Raw genomic sequence first — 14,918 nt, 5'->3', positions numbered from 1 at the left:
AAAGAAGTCAATCTACGGATTGAAGCAGGCATCCAGGAGCTGGAATATACGTTTTGATGAAGCAGTCAGTGACTTTGGTTTCATCAAGAACGCAGACGAATCTTGTGTATACAAGAAGGTCAGTGGGAGCAAAATTGCTTTCCTAGTATTATATGTCGACGACATATTGCTTATCGGAAATGACATTCCTATGTTGAACTCTGTCAAGATTTGGCTTGGGAAATGTTTTTCGATGAAGGATCTAGGAGAAGCACAGTACATATTGGGCATCAAGATTTACAGAGATAGATCTAAAAAGATGATTGGACTTAGTCAAAGCACTTATATCAATAAGGTGCTTGATAGGTTCAAGATGGCGGACTCCAAGCGAGGCTACCTACCCATGTCTCATGGAATGACTCTAAGCAAGACTCAGTGCCCAAAAACACTTGATGAGCGTAGACGAATGAATGGGATTCCATATGCATCATTGATTGGTTCAATAATGTATGCTATGATATGTACACGCCCGGATGTTGCGTACGCACTCAGTGCTACGAGCAGATACCAGTCAGACCCAGGAGAGGCGCATTGGACTGCTGCCAAGAACATTCTGAAGTACCTGAAAAGGCACAAAGATGACTTCCTGGTCTATGGTGGAGATGATGAATTAATTGTTAAGGGCTATACGGACGCAAGTTTCCAAACCGACAAAGATGATTTCAGATCACAGTCTGGGTTTGTCTTCTGCCTCAACGGAGGAGCAGTAAGCTGGAAAAGTGCTAAGCAAAGCACCATTGCGGATTCTACAACTGAAGCGGAGTACATTGCTGCACATGAAGCAGCAAAGGAAGCTATATGGCTAAGGAAGTTCATAGGAGAACTTGGTGTAGTCCCCTCCATTAAAGGACCAATAGCCCTGTATTGTGATAATAACGGAGCTATTGCACAGGCAAAAGAGCCTAGACACCACCAGAGAGTCAAGCATGTACTTCGTAGATTTCACCTTCTACGAGAGTTCGTTGAAAGAAAAGAAGTCGAGATAAGCAAAATTGGAACTGATGACAACATATCAGATCCATTAACTAAACCTCTGCCGCAAGCGAAGCACAACTCGCACACTGCAGCTATGGGAATCAAGCATATTGGAGAATGGCTTTGATGTCTCTGTTTAATGTTTTAAAGTTTTAGAGTTTAAATCTTTGTAAAACATTATTGGTTAATCATTCACAATAAATGAAAGGAATTCATTTTTCCATTTAATTTGTGGTTTATTAAATGATGAGTCCCTTCAACTTGACGATATATTCAAGATAGACTGTCAGGACCAGTCCTGTGACTAAGAAATGTCTATCAAGTGAACTTGAATGTCAAAGGTTGAAAGTGGTCCCTAATCGGAGTTTTCTATAAAATTGGACGCATAGAAAACGTTAGACGATTAGAATGCAAGATGACTAGTAGTTCTGTTTCTTGAACTATGTGGACATGGCAATGTCATAATCATTTGCATAGATACTTACTTTGGGAAGACTAGTATCGGACAAGACCTATGAAACTTTACTGTAAGAGATGAAAGTCTGTCATAAGTAAATTTCATTAAATTATTAGACACTAAATCCTCAATACCTGAGTGATTTGAGATTACTTGTATGAGAACTGGTTGCTTTGACGTTGACCAACCGTCGCACCGTAAAAGGAGGCTATAAAGGCAACGCTCAGGTAATCACCTATCAAACGAAGTCTAATCTCAAGATCGCAAGATTGGGATTGTCCTCCCATAAATCGGGATGAGATGCTTAAAAGTTGTACAAGGCCACTCGGAGAGCTAGAAACTGTGAAATGCATGGCCGTGCTCGGATGAATCATAGGCTATGATTATCTGTTTATTTGATCAGTTGAACTCTGAAACCGAGAAACACCTCTGGACATAATAAGGATGACAACTCTTACCTTATGTTCAAGAGCAAGCATCGAGCGACAAAGGAATTAGGAAATGCACACTTGTCCCTAAGGACAAGTGGGAGACTGAAGGAAATAATGCCCTTGGTCCAAGTATGCATTCTATGTTAAGTCTAATAAATGCGGTTCAGTATTAATTAACAAGTTAATAATTCAGTGAGATCAAGTGAGCTGAATGCCTAGCTAGAGGCCGCTTCAGTTCAAGTGGAATTAATGATATTAATCCACAGCTTACTCTTGACTGAACCCGTAGGGTCACACAAATAGTACGTAAACGGATCAAGTATTTAATGGCATTAAATACTCCATCTATGAATATTCGGAACCGACGGATCTTGGTTTCAGTGGGAGCTGAGATCGTCACAGGCAAGAAATGAATACTCCGGAAACGATGATATTGCCGGAAACGGAAATATGGATCGTATCGGAAATATGAATATTATCCAAGTCGTAGATGTTGCCGGAAACGGAAACATGGCACGTATCGGAAAATATTATTGGAAATGGAAATATTACCAGAATCGGAAATATTGCCGGAAACGGAAATATTGTCAGAATCGGAAATATTGCCGGAATCGGAAAATAATTCCGGAAACGGAAATATTAAATATTTGTTCGAAACGGAAATTAATTCCGGAATCGGAAATATTAAATATTGTTCGTATCGGAAATAGATTCCGGAAATGGAAATTTAATCGGAAGCGTATCGTACGAATTAGCATCGGACGAGGCTTGCCGGACGAAGGCCCAGCACGAAGCCGGGGCCATCGCCCAGCAAGCATGCGCGCCACAAAGCCCAGCCAAGGCAGCGGCCAGGCCTACCGCAAGGCAGGCCCAGCGCGCGCCAAGAGGCCGCGGCTGCGTGGGCCGTGCTACCCGGGCTGCTGCTCGCACGCGCATGGGCAGCCCTTGTGGCTGCCGTGTGTGTGTGAGTTTGTGCTCATGCGTGATTCCTGAATCTGCAAGAGTCAGTGTATGATTAAATGTCTATTCCTAATTGGATAAATTAATTAAATAGAATTCATGTAGGATTCTAATTCCAATTAATTCGCATCCTACTAGGATTACGATTCCTTTTCCATAACTCTATAAATAAAGGCCTAGGGGTCATAATTTATACACAAGTTTCAAAGTATTCAAAAGTGAGTTTTTGAGAGAAAATTAAAACACATCTTGCTCATAAAAGTGCCGAATTTTCTAGTACCTTAAGGGCGGTTCTAGTTGGTCAATCTTAAGGCGGATCCGGACGTGCTGTGGACTATCTACGGAGGGACGACATTTGGAGTCCTAAAAGACTTGTTCTTGTTCGGTTCGGGCGCAGCTAGGGAAGGCACGCAACAAAGAGTATGCATCTAATTATGCTATATGATTATGTGTAAATAATATGTTTCCTGGGTTAATGGTTGTTTCCGCATGATCTATGTAAATGTCATATGTATCATAACCTAACACCCCCACACTTTCAAATAACTTAGGTTAGGTGCACGACCCTTCCATATTTCGTATGGAGTCTTGTCTAGCTTCTTGTGAGGTACCCTGTTTAAAACATGACAAGCAGATAATATAGCTTCCCCCCACATGTTATCAGAAAACCCAGAACTAATAAGCATAGAATTCATCATGTTCTTCAATGTTCTGTTCTTCCTTTCAGCAATCCCGTTCTGCTCGGGTGTGTAGGGAGCCGTTGTCTCATGAATGATCCCATTCTGCTCACAAAATGCCTTAAGAGTGTTAGGGTCATATTCACCACCCCTATCACTCCTAAGTCTCTTGATCTTCCTATCAAGTTGGTTCTCCACTTCGGCCTTGTATTTGAGGAACATTTCCTCAGCCTCATCTTTTGACCTGAGAAGATAAACCATGGTGAATCTTGAGCAGTCATCAACAAAAGTAATATAATACCTTTTACCACCCCTGCTCTCATAATTTTTAAAATCCCCCAAGTCACTATGAACAAGCTCTAGTACTTTAGTTTGTCTATCTATTGATTTAAATGGCTTCTTTGCAAACTTGGCCTCAACACATACTTCACATTTTGCAAAATCAGTTTTAGAAAAACTGGGAATCAAGTTAAGTTGTTTAAGCCTTTCAATTGAAGCAATGTTAAGATGACCCAACCTTGCATGCCATAAATCAATAGACTCAGCAATATAAACAGAAGAAGTACTAGCATTCTTATTCATAATTTCAAGTTTGACATCAAGAGTAAATAAACCCCCATTACAGAAACCCTTTCCCACAAACTCCCCATTATGAGTAATAACAAGCCTATCAGAATCAAATGAAAGCTTCAATCCAGCCTTCATTAGCAAGCTACCAGAAATCAGGTTCCTACGCATTTCTGGAACATGCAACACATTGGTAAGAGTAATAAGTTTTCCAGAGGTAAGAGTGAGAACGATCTTCCCTTTGCCTTGAACAGTTGCAGAAGCTGAATTACCCATGAAGACATTTTCACCATCAGTTTTTTCGTAGGTAGTGAACATGTCTTTGTTGGTGCAAATATGTCTCGTTGCTCCAGTATCAACGATCCATTCAGCAACATTACCTGTCAAGTTAGCTTCTGAAACAACAGCAACAAAATGGTTAGGATTAGAAACTTCATTAGCTTCAGCAAGGTTGGCTTGGTTCTGATCCGACTTCTTCTTGGATCTGCAATCTACAGACTTGTGACCAGTTTTCCCACATTCAAAACACTTGCCCTTGAACTTATACTTCATTGGTTTCCCTTGAGGCTTGAAAGGACTTCCCTTTCCCTTAAACTTTTCAGAATATGCATGAGGCTTAGGTTCTACAAGGTTAGCCTTAGCAGACCCGGAAAACACAGATTGACCCTTATCCTTAATACGATTTTCCTCCTCAATTTTCAGGTGACCTACAAGCTCCTCTAAGGTAAGGTCCTTTTTCTTATGCATTAACTGATTACGAAAATCTTTCCAAGAGGGTGGGAGTTTCTCAATTAAAACTATAGCAAGGGTAATCTCACAAATACTCAAACCCTCGGCAGCCATAGCAATGCAAATATTTTCATAAGCATGAATCTGATCAATAATTGGTTTATCATCTTGGACTTGAAAAGCTAACCACTTACTGACACAATAACGCTTAGTACCAGCATCATCAGTTCCATATTTCTTTTCTAATGCATCCCAAATATCCCTAGCATGATTAAACCCCATATAGATATCAAGCAAAGTATTCGACATATGATGCAGCAACATGCCCTTACATGTCCTATCATCTTTAGCAAATTTCAACTCAAAAGCATGCAATTCAGTTTCATCATCAGGTTCGACAACGTCATCAAGCACATAAGCAATCTCAATTTGTTCTAAATAGAATCGCATCCTAACAGCCCAACGTTTATAATTCTTGCCATCAAGAGGTTCTAACTTAGACATATCAGGAATCATGAATTTGGAAGTCAAAGCCATAATAATCGTCTTTTAGATTGTTGCGATTAAAGCGAAAATTAGAACAAACTTATCTGATTCGATGAACTGAACGAAGAACAATTGTTGCGTCGTGGACACCCACTGTCCTAAAAGACGATTCCGCGCTACCTCCCGGTGCAGTAGAACAGAATGCGGTCGCCCTCCAGGATTAGCGCAACTCCGACGTTGTGTGCACTCACAAAGCCGGATGGAGTCAGAACGTATGCCCAAAACCGAGAGCAATTTTGTGTGAGAGTAAGAATGTGTTTTCGTATTTTGTGTGTATGATTTTCTGTGTGAAGGGAACTGAAACTCTGATTTTCTGTGTGAAGCATTGCAACAGACAAAAACGGCTGAGGGAATGAATGTTGCAACAGCCAAAAACGGTCAGAGACATTGAATGTAGTAACGGACGTAATTAATCCAACGGTTACGTAGGGTTGACCCACAAAACCCACCCCACGCCCGCGAACCCAAGTACCAAGTACCAAGTACCAAGTACCAAGTACCAAGTACCAAGTACCAAGTACCAAGTACCAAGTACCAAGTACCAAGTACCAAGTACCAAGTACCAAGTACCAAGGCCCAAGGCCCAAGGCCCAAGGCCCAAGGCCCACGGCCCACGGCCCACGGCCCAAGGCCCAAGGCCCAAGGCCCGCGGCCCGCGCCCGGCCCGGCGCGCGCGCGCGTGTGTGATGTGTCCACCCATACCATTCTCACACTTTCTTAAACAAGAGTTACACTCATTCCCCAATTAATAAACAAGAGGAATATGAAGAGTTTTTCCAATGTGGGACTCTTGAATTTTCACTCACCCTTTTTTCCTTTGTGTTTCCCAATGAGAATTTCCAACAGTAATATCATCCATCACAACTTGGAACGTTTTAACATCGGTAGTAATATCAACCCTGACAACATGGGTGGATTGACGTATTATTTGTTGAAGAACGGGTGGAATAACTTGTTGAGGTTAAACTTGCTCCGGGAAGGCCAGATTATTCGAATTGTGTCCTTTCGCTCTCAGAACCGCCTCAATTTTCATATTCAACTCATTGATTAATTAGGCTTCTATATGGTTTATTTTAGTATTATCCTACTACTAAATCTTTGATTCAATTCAGTGTTATGTCGTTTATTATTTGTTCAACTTTCACCTCTTTTCTCAATTATGATTTTTAAAGCAATTAATCTAAATAAGATTTATTCGCCCTTTTAATTCCTTGTAGTAATGTAGCATTTTTAATATACTAAAGACCCTGTTCTTTTTTGCTTAATTTCATTTTCAGGAATTATTTCGTAGTTCAGTTCAGTTCATGAGCATTCAGTTCAATTCAATTTAATAATAATAATAATAATAATAATAATAATAATAATAATGATAATATAATTATTATTACTCCGTATAATAATAATAATAATAAAATTTAATCCAAAATCAAACACTCCAATAATTAAAAAATAAATTTAAAAAAGAGTTCATCAAAAATTAAATAATAATCCAAAATAAAATTCAATCCAGAGTCAAACACTAATCCGATAAAATAAAGTTGAATGTCATATAGATAAACAATTAGGTACCAAGCGCCACTTAGGATTACCATTGGTTAATCAAGTGCCATGTAGATAATTAATTAGGTGACACGTAGATATTTTAATTAATTTTAAAGTATCAAATATTAGTTAAATATATTTAAATGTTTATGAAAGATAAATATTACTCCGTAGAATCACACTTCATACGGTATTACTATAGATTGAGGATGATAATTCCAAATACACAATATTTAATTAATATTAAATATATATATTAATATTAAAATAGACTACGTATGTTAATTTGATAACATAAACGAAGTAGTTTTTTTTTTTTTTTGCTAAGCAAGAGAGAAATATATTAATTGGATCAAACAATTACACCTTAAGCCAATTCCAAGACATACAAACCAACTAGGTTGGACTCTATGCCCTTGAAATCAGCAAACACAAAGCTATACAAGCTCTAAAACACAACCACAATGCCTAAAAGCTATTACAAATTTGTGAACCATTCACTATCTCTCTTGCTTACATGCTTTGGCAGAACAACCTGAATTCTGCTCTTGACCATTTGCTTCAAAACCTTCATACTCTGACTGACAGTGGGAATGGAGTTATCCCAAAAACTTGTATTTCTACACCTCCAGATAAGGTAGACAGCAGCACCAACAGCTGCAAAATACACCTGTTTCCTGAACTTTGAAGCTTTACTTTGTCCAGCTTTCCTGACTAACTGAACCAAATTGCCATGAATAGAGAAACCTATCCACTGATGTACTGCTATAATAATTTTCTTACTATACTGGCACTGAAAAAAGAGATGCTGATGAGTCTCATCATCCAAGCCACAAATCAAGCAACTAGCAGATTGACTAATGCCTATCTTTGCTAGTTTGTCTGTAGTCTGGAGCTTTGATTGAACAGCCAACCAGCAGATGAATCTATGTTTTGGAACATTCAGCCTACTCCAAACTATTTTGTCCCCATGCACCCTTGGCTTGTCCCCTAGGAATTTCTCATACACTTGTTTCACTGAGTAATGAGGCATGTTCTCAAAATCTGCACAAGTAAAGAACTGTTTGAGCTGCTCCTTTGTATTGCACACTTGCTTCCACGAAGTAGATTTTCAATCAATGGAAAAAACTATCTTTTGCTACATAGTACTTCTACATATATGGATTTATATCCAAACATTTGGGATTTTTTTTTTTTTTTTAGTGGTAGATTTTGGGTGGGAAAACAAAAGAAGCGGGTAGATTTGTTTCCCCTATTTTTAATTATTTGGGTCATAGGTTGAATATTGAAATATGAGAATGGTTTTTTTAAAAAAATTATATAGTAATAATTAATATTGAGTCATAAGATAAATACTTCATGAGATAAGGTTTGTATTGATAAAAGTATTGTCAAAGTTTAAATTCAATTAAAAATACTAGAGTTTTAATGTAACCTAAACTTTAACCATGAAAACATTATAAATAGTTCTGGTTCTCTTAGGTTCGTCACTCCTTCTCCTCCTACTCGATTTTGTAATTGTACGTGATTGTGGTGTTTTTCTTTGTAACTTCTATCACCATTTTTTCTCAAATTCCTTCACATGTAGTTAGTTATGCATCATATGCATGGGTTGTTTGAATGGTAATTGGTAAGTGTTATATTTATGCTACCAATGGAAAACGAGTAAGAAGTATATAAATTACTTAGACTAAAATTTATCCTCCTTATTTTTTATGTTAGTTTTATCTCATCATAACGAAGCAATTATTCGATATTTAATGTAATTAACCAACCGATAAAGAAAATGAGTATAACAAAGTACAAGGTTAACAATATCTTATACGAGTATTTTATAATATATCTTTATAGTATGTATTTGTTGAATTATAAACTAACCGCGTTTTTATATATTTCATATTATTATAATGTGTATTTATCATGCAATGAAAATACATATCTGTGCATCGATAAGATTAATTGTTGGAATTGAGTAATAGCTTAGAGTTATACTTTACTCCAAGTTTACGATAAAGAACACTCTTTATCTAAAGAGTACCATTTTTTAGGATAACATATATGCAAATTAAATATCATTTGCGTTGAGTAAACTATAATAATTAAAATAGAAATATAAATACAAATCGTAATCCATTAGTTGATGGTTCAAAAGAAATTATTAATTACACTCCCTCAGCATGCATGTTTTGTTATTAGCAAATTCTTTGTGTTTATTTTTAGTTATCGGCATAACTGATTGTGATTTTTTTTCTTCTAACTTCATTGTATTTCATCAAATAATCTTTTATATATGATAATATGAATATATCTATAATAAACCGTGCATTGCACGGGTTTCAAGTCTAGTGTAATATAAAAACAGTTGGTGTATATAGGAGTTTTATTTGAACTTAACAATTTAATAGAATCTGTGTATCGCACGGGCTAAAATATAGTATTAATAATGTAGTTTTTATTTAAATCTTAATTATAAAAAATCAGACCAGATCAGATTATAAAAAATAAGCTCATTATTTAACCAAGTTACATATATAATATCAACACAAAGCATGAAACTATTGTGCTAATTAAACAAAGGGGAGTATTATAAAATAAAAAATAAAAAATAAAAGGCTAGTAAACAAATTTATTTCAACAAGTTACCGCCGAAAACGCTCATAGTTAATGATCAACTATTATTCGTTTATATAAATGTGACGGTAACCTTGGAAGAGGCACAATTTGTAGAGGGGTGGCCATATAGCTAACAACTCCTGGAATTTCAGCCATAGAAATCTCTTCAGCCTTAACTCCGTTCGGCGGACGCCAATCAAAGTGTTGCAACAAATGACCTAACATCAACGTAACCAAACTTATACTCATTTTTGCACCCATACAAACACGTCTACCCGCTCCGAATGGTAAAATTCTAAAATCATGACCCGTGATATCCACGTCTTCCTCAAAGAATCGTTCAGGTTTAAACTCGTGTGGGTTGGGCCAAATATCCGGGTCACGAGCTATGGCCCAAACATTTACAAGGACACTTGTTCCCTTTGGAATTTCATAACCCTCAATATTTAGGTTGGCATTAGCTTTATGTGGTAACATCAAAGGGGTAGGAGGGTGCATTCTCAAGGCTTCCTTGATGATAGATTGTAAGTATGGGAGATTTTCCAAATCTTTTTCGACTATGTTTCTTTCATGACCGATTATATGATCTAGTTCATCGTGACCCTTTTGTATAACTCTTGGGTGCCTTAGTAGCTCCGCCATAGCCCACTCTATTGTGATTGCAATTGTGTCCATACCCGCCATGATCATGTCCTGTTAAAAAAAATAACAAAAAAAAAATACAATGTATACAAAATTCAAATGTTGAGAGAAAACACAAAAGTTGATTTTAAATTGAAATTTATGCGCCTTTATGTTCTAACAAATTAATCGTAGAAAAATTTCAAAAACAGATTTGAATGGAAGAAAAAGGCGATCAAAATTGGCTTAATGTATAAAATTAATACAAACTTTTATGGGCGATGATAAAGGTCGCAAGTTACGACAATATTTAGTTGTCGCAATCGTACGTGTTGAAATTTAATTGGTACATATAGGCGTCACGTGGGTTTGCGTCATCAAAATATTTTTACTATCAATGCAATATTTTTACTATGAAAATATGCAAATAGGGTAATCGATGTAAAGAAGGAAACAAATTAGAATGTTAAGATTTTCCTACCTTTTTTTGAAATATGTATAATAGATTATATAAGTTAAATATTTTAGTTTCCAATTTAAATCATGAAACATAAGAATGACATGTCATCATTGTGACACGGCTTAAAGGTCGCATGTTGCGACCTTTATCATTTTCGAACTTTTATACAAGACGGTCTTACACAAAAGACCACCTTGATGTCATATAAGTTAAGCAATGGAATCAATTAGTTAAGCACCTGAACTAATTAGTTAAACACTGAAACCAATCAGTTAAGGAATGAGAATAATTAGTTAACAAATAGAACCAATTAGTTAAACAATTAAAGTGGTGTTTCCAGTAAGACAGTCTTACACAAAAGTTGTTGTAAAATTAATCTCATGACTAATTTGATAGGTCTAGTTATAATTAAGAGCCATACCCAAAAGAGGCCAATGATGGTTTCTTCACTTAGACCATACTCGTCCTTGCATGATAGCAATGCATGTACAAGATGTTGTTTATCTTCTTCCTCCATGATCTCTTTAGCAAAGCGGTCCATTCGATCCTTATGGTCGTTAAGAGGTGGATCATAGAAGCGTGACATCCACCGTAGCCATGGAACGTGCTCCACCACCATACTCGGCCTCTTAATCGACCTCACACTAAGTATTATGCTCATAAATTCTCGTCCTTGCTCGTCCAATTCGCCTTCTAAGTTGAGAAACCTCTTTCCAAATGTTACCCTACTTATGTGGTTTATTGCCACTTCCACCAAGTATTTTCTCAATGTTATCACGCATTTTTCTACGTTTTAATCCATAAAAATTAATGAGTAATTGATAAATCTTGCAAAAAATTGTACAACAATATATTGAAAATTTTGCAAAAAATGTAAAGCAATAGATCGATTGTGATACTTGTGCAAAATTTTATTCTATAATGTTGTAAGAAAAATTGATCATAATCATCTTACATTGGTTGACTTTCTTTTATTAAAACCACATACTTCCTCCATTTTTTTTTATTGCACCATCTGGGATTTCACGCTTGCCAATACACTATTTTAACCACTAATATCTCTCATTATACATTTTAAAAAATTATATAAATTTGATGATTTGAAAGTATATTTCGAGACGAATCTAACAAGATCCCACATGAATATATTTTTCTTTACCTATAAATCACAAAAAATAACTATATAAGAATATGTGAATAGTGCTAAATTCAAGAATGGTGCAATTATTAAAAAATGGAGGAAGTATGAGATTATTTCAATGTTTGGACCCTATTCTCGTTTAATGGTCCTAACAGGTAGTCAACATGTTGTAGCATGTTACCTTGACTGTCACTCTGCTATTCGTCTAATTTTATTTAATAGCTTTGTTTATCCTTCTTTTTTCCTTCAAGCCGACATACCCCTCTCCTTTAATTGTGTGATGACTCGTCGAGGCATATTTTTTTCTTTCCTTCTTTTTCCCTTCAACCCGACAGATCCCTCTTCTTTAATGGTCCGATAACTCGTTGAGGCATAATTGTTGGTAGGTAAGTTTATGGAGTGATGGAGTAATTAAAATAAAAGGATAACTAACTATTCAGTTGGACCGTCATATGGGAGTATTAGAAGAGAATAGCCCAATAGCTTGGATTATTAAAAAAAACAAATATCATATGTAGAATTAATAAAAGAGAAAAGACCAAAAGTTGAATTTAGACTCAATTATTCCTAACGTTGTAAACTACTCCGTATGCAACTACACGGATGCTATACTAGTTAAGTACCATACCTGACGAATTGCTGCAGTCTTTGTAGATTGACTCGATCATGGAGGTGACCTCGTCTTCTCTAATGGGCCTTTGGGCTTCAATCTTCTTACTCGTAAACAATGCAAGGTTACAAATTTTTCTTACTTTAACATAGTGAGGCCCATAATCAGCCCAAGTGAGATCTACTCCATCATTAGTGAAGTTAGTTTGAGATCTAATTCTGTGTCTATTAGCCAACTCTTGATCATGTTGTTTCAACACTTTCTTGGCCAAATCAGAGCTCGAAACTACGACGTTTAAGTCCGATCCAAACCAGACCGATATAATAGGGCCGTAAAATTGGGCCCATTCGTAGAAGCACTTAAAGTGTATTGGTTTGAGATTGTAGATGTTACCTACTATCGGCCACGGCCTCGGGCCCGGTGGGAGCTTGACTTTGTGCTCTTGAGTTCGACGGTACAATAATAAAATTATGAGAAAGATTGTTGGTACGAAGGCTAGTGATAGAAGAACCATTTTAGGCAAATAAGATTGAAGTAGGAATAGTAAATTGGACTAAATTAACCTATATAATACTAGTAAAGATACGTTTTGTGGCTTTAGGTTACTAATTCTGTATTTAGTGCGTAAGAGTAATGACTTAAGTCAAAACTTGTCATTACTCCTCGGATTGTTGTACTTTTTTCAAACGCAACTCTTATTGAAGATCAGTACGTGTACGATAAATATGGTAAGGCACATGTAAAGCTAGCTCAAAATGTTAACAAGTTATCCTGATATAATAATGTAAAAGTTATTTTATTCCGAGTGATAATTTTTCAGAACTTGTAAATTGGATAAAAATGAAGGAGGTTATGTAAATTGGACTAAATTAACCATATACGGAGTATAAAACTACTCTGTAGTAAAGAAACGTTTTTGCGGCTTTAGGTTACTAACTAGTATAATACCCGTGCGATGCACGATTTATAATCTAAATATAAACTTATATGAAATATGGTAGATAATAATCATCAAAATATAGTTTATAGATATTCTTCAAATTAAAATAATGATGGAAGAATTTATTATTGCTCATTCGGTGTCTTATTTATTAAAACAAATAAGGGTACATAGATTCAATTGTTTTCATTCTCATTCACCACTTGTGAGTTGTGTCAAGCATAAATGTATTCGGTCCACCCTTCATTTCGATAGTAATACTCACTTAATTAATACTCTCACAGTCGCCCTATCAACCTAATTACCAGATCACTTAACCCAGTTGCCCTATCAACCTCATTGCCATATAGTATTAATATTATGGATTAATGCTAGATGCACCATCATTTTCTCCATTAAACATTCTTTACTCTAACATTATTTCATTAATATTACTCCGTAATACTTTATTCGGTCCACCCTTCATTTCGGTAGTAATACTCACTTAATTAATACTCTCACAGTCGCCCTATCAACCTCATTACCAGATCACTAAACACCTTCCTACACCATTTACTTTATTTAGTTAGAGATGACTTTGAGGTGAGGCGCGCACACTCATACCTGCATACGTACAATTACTATCCCCTCCATCCACAATAGGAACGATACTCACCCCTCTCAATCCCCGTCTCGAGAGGTAAAAAATAAAATTTATCTCCACTCCATCACCCCCCTCTCCCGTGTATTAAAACCACCCTCAAACCCACCCCTAGACTCAACTTCATTTTTTTTGTAAAAGAATCTTGAATTTTTAAACTCTATTCTAGATCCTTTGACAATTCGTTTGTCTAATTAGAGTAATTGAGTAATAAATAGAAAATTATAATATGTAAGTTAGTATTAACTTATTTTTTAATATATTCATAATCAATTACGTACATTATGGAGTAGCAACGTGGTATGATCCAATAATCTAAAATCGATTATCGCCCCGTCACCCGCGACGAATACATTTTTCAAACCCATCACAGCCCACGTGTGGCGGATGCATGGAGGGGGTCTCTCAAAAAAACTGCCCACTAACAATTTGACATCCCTATATTCGATAAATTATCTACTTTTCCTTTCAATTAACTTTAAATATATTGACATAAGTTTATTACAAAGTATTAAAATTGATTGTATTAGCTATAATAATATTAATAAAAATATTTAAAACCGACATACATAATTATTATTGGGTGAGTATTCTCAAATCCAATCAATTCAAACTCGCCCTATTACCAGGTGGGTACATGTTATCCTTATACCGGCCCACAAACAGTAAATCTCTATTTGTTAGTCAACATTAGTCAATCATCTATGTTTATCTTTGTCGCTGCCCAATCTAAGTTTCAAACTCGCTCCATCATCAATTGTCATGCACCATTTATATGTAAAAATTTATTTTTCACGAAATTTTAAAGTGATATAGCAATCATTTACGTTAACATATAAAAAATATTTTATTGTTGTAAATATTTAATAATAAGGAAACTTAATCATCTAGATCTTACGATTTTGGAAATAGTTGATTACGATATATTAGTCAAAATTTCAATCAACATGCCTTTAAAACTTCAATAATA

At 35.9% G+C, this 14,918-nt stretch overlaps 2 protein-coding genes across 2 annotated transcripts; both read right to left on the bottom strand.

The window, feature by feature from the left end:
* Positions 1-7,290: 7,290 nt before the first annotated feature.
* On the bottom strand, positions 7,291-7,956 carry LOC110779502 (uncharacterized). The gene is made up of 2 exons (XM_021984011.2): positions 7,441-7,956; positions 7,291-7,371 (listed from the first exon to the last, which is right to left on the bottom strand). Exons 1-2 carry the CDS (start codon positions 7,954-7,956, stop codon positions 7,291-7,293), a joined length of 597 nt encoding a protein of 198 aa, XP_021839703.2.
* A 1,628-nt stretch (positions 7,957-9,584) lies between these two features.
* LOC110779503 (cytochrome P450 98A2-like) lies at positions 9,585-12,882 on the bottom strand. Its single transcript, XM_021984012.1, has 3 exons — positions 12,387-12,882; positions 11,039-11,403; positions 9,585-10,229 (listed from the first exon to the last, which is right to left on the bottom strand). Exons 1-3 carry the CDS (start codon positions 12,880-12,882, stop codon positions 9,585-9,587), a joined length of 1,506 nt encoding a protein of 501 aa, XP_021839704.1.
* Positions 12,883-14,918: the final 2,036 nt, after the last annotated feature.

The sequence above is a fragment of the Spinacia oleracea genome, chromosome 1 (assembly GCF_020520425.1).
Source record: "Spinacia oleracea cultivar Varoflay chromosome 1, BTI_SOV_V1, whole genome shotgun sequence".
Classification (NCBI taxonomy): domain Eukaryota; kingdom Viridiplantae; phylum Streptophyta; class Magnoliopsida; order Caryophyllales; family Amaranthaceae; genus Spinacia; species Spinacia oleracea.
Note: the sequence above shows the minus strand (reverse complement) of the source record. Positions and strands in the feature narration are given on the sequence as shown.

Bases quoted from the DNA above. Each gene is read 5' to 3' on its own strand.
- LOC110779502 (XM_021984011.2), bottom strand. From the start codon at position 7,956: ATGCCTCATTACTCAGTGAAACAAGTGTATGAGAAATTCCTAGGGGAC. The intron at 7,372-7,440 runs GTAAGCAAGAGA...GTTGTGTTTTAG, and splicing joins AGGTTGTTCTGCCAAAGCAT to AGCTTGTATAGCTTTGTGTT.
- LOC110779503 (XM_021984012.1), bottom strand. From the start codon at position 12,882: ATGGTTCTTCTATCACTAGCCTTCGTACCAACAATCTTTCTCATAATT. The intron at 11,404-12,386 runs GTATGGTACTTA...ATTAAAACGTAG, and splicing joins AGACTGCAGCAATTCGTCAG to AAAAATGCGTGATAACATTG. The intron at 10,230-11,038 runs GTATGGCTCTTA...TTTTTTTAACAG, and splicing joins CCATCATTGGCCTCTTTTGG to GACATGATCATGGCGGGTAT.